Consider the following 1,668-nt stretch of genomic DNA (forward strand, 5'->3'; position numbering starts at 1 on the left):
GGACAACCATTCAGTATGAAGGAAATGGGGAATTAAGACTGTCTAGAGAGAGATTAATAAATTATTTTGTAGGAATAGTATATATATGTAACAACACTCTCAACATTGTTGGTACTTCATTTACTTTTTAATTCATTCATAGTTTATATTATTCTCTACTATTCATGATGGAAGTTGTATCTCAATATATTTAGGGGAAAAATTGAAAGAAAAATATGTACACATTGATTTCATCTATCCTGACCTCTTGGTTAGAGATCATAATGGCAGCAATTTATTTGTAGGTATTGTGGATATCTGAATTTTGTGTTTTAGTCTCATTTTACAACTTTATCCTTTCACACTAGGGAGATTGCATCATACTAGAAAGCATGGGCAACCTCACTATCATCACAGAATTCCTTCTCATGGATATTTCAAGATCCTGGGAACTCCAAGTCTTACAAGGTGTGCTGTTCTTAATGATTTATCTGGGATCCCAGGTTGGAAATCTTATGACTATTTTAGTCATTGTGACAGACCCAACTCTTCACTTTCCTATGTACTTCTTTATAGCCAATTTATCTTTTATAGATATTTGTTCTATTTCAGTTATTGTTCCAAAATCAATTGTGAATTCCTTGACAGGTAGAAAATCAATCTCACTGAAAGAATGTGCTGCTCAGATATTCCTGTATACTCTCTTTGCACCTACAGAAATTGCTCTTCTTGTGGTCATGTCTTATGACCGCTACATTGCCATTTGTCATCCCCTACACTATGGGCTCACTGTCACACCACAGGTGTGTGCACAGGCAGCAGGTGGCTCATGGGCTAGTGGATTGCTCTATTCTGCCATCCATACCATCAACATGTTCAGGCTTCCCTTCACAACATCCAATGAGATCTATCAATATTTCTGTGATGTACCTCAAATTTTTAGAATATCATCTTCAGATGTTCAGTTTTGTGAATCTGTACTCATAGCTATAAGTTCTGCTATTGTGTTAGTATGTTTTGCCATCATGTTTATGTCATATATTAAAATATTTTTAAGTGTGCTTCAGATACGCTCTGCAGAAGCACGCAACAAAGCTTTATCTACTTGTACTCCACAGTTGAGCATCCTTTTTTTGTTTCTTATTTCTGCATTAATTACTTCTCTAGGTCCTATTGCAAATAAAGCATCTCTTAAAAATCTTTTGATAGCTGTGATCTACACCATGCTGCCACCATTTATAAACCCCCTCATCTATAGTCTGCGGAACAAAGAAATTAACAATGCTTTAGGCAGAATTTACAGAAAATATTTTGAGTTCCCAAGAAGGGTTTTACTTAATTACGATTTTTGAAACAAGAAAATTTGAAAGAAGTTCAATTCACATTGACTGTATGTTTTTTTATTTTTTTTTATTTTAAATCTCTAGCTGTAAAATATCTGGTATTTAATTGTATGTTATTAGTTTTGTAGTGCATCCTTGTGATTATTATCGTTACACCCTGTGTTCTAGATTTTCTTTCAAAACAAAATCAAGTGATTAAACCATTTGCCATCAAGGTAAAATCAAACTTATTGATACCTCATTATATGAGAGTATATTTGTGGTCCATTGTTTGAGTACTAGATCACTGCTTCAAGATAGATTATTTCTTGGTGGATAGGAAATACAAAATTTAGATTAAAAGTTT

General features: G+C 33.5%; 1 protein-coding gene across 1 annotated transcript; it reads left to right on the forward strand.

Moving 5' to 3' along the window:
- Positions 1-371: 371 nt before the first annotated feature.
- Positions 372-1,331, forward strand: LOC102836812 (olfactory receptor 14I1-like). Its single transcript, XM_006876077.1, has one exon. It carries the CDS (start codon positions 372-374, stop codon positions 1,329-1,331), a length of 960 nt encoding a protein of 319 aa, XP_006876139.1.
- Positions 1,332-1,668: the final 337 nt, after the last annotated feature.

Source organism: Chrysochloris asiatica, unplaced genomic scaffold, assembly GCF_000296735.1.
Source record: "Chrysochloris asiatica unplaced genomic scaffold, ChrAsi1.0 scaffold00352, whole genome shotgun sequence".
NCBI lineage: Eukaryota > Metazoa > Chordata > Mammalia > Afrosoricida > Chrysochloridae > Chrysochloris > Chrysochloris asiatica.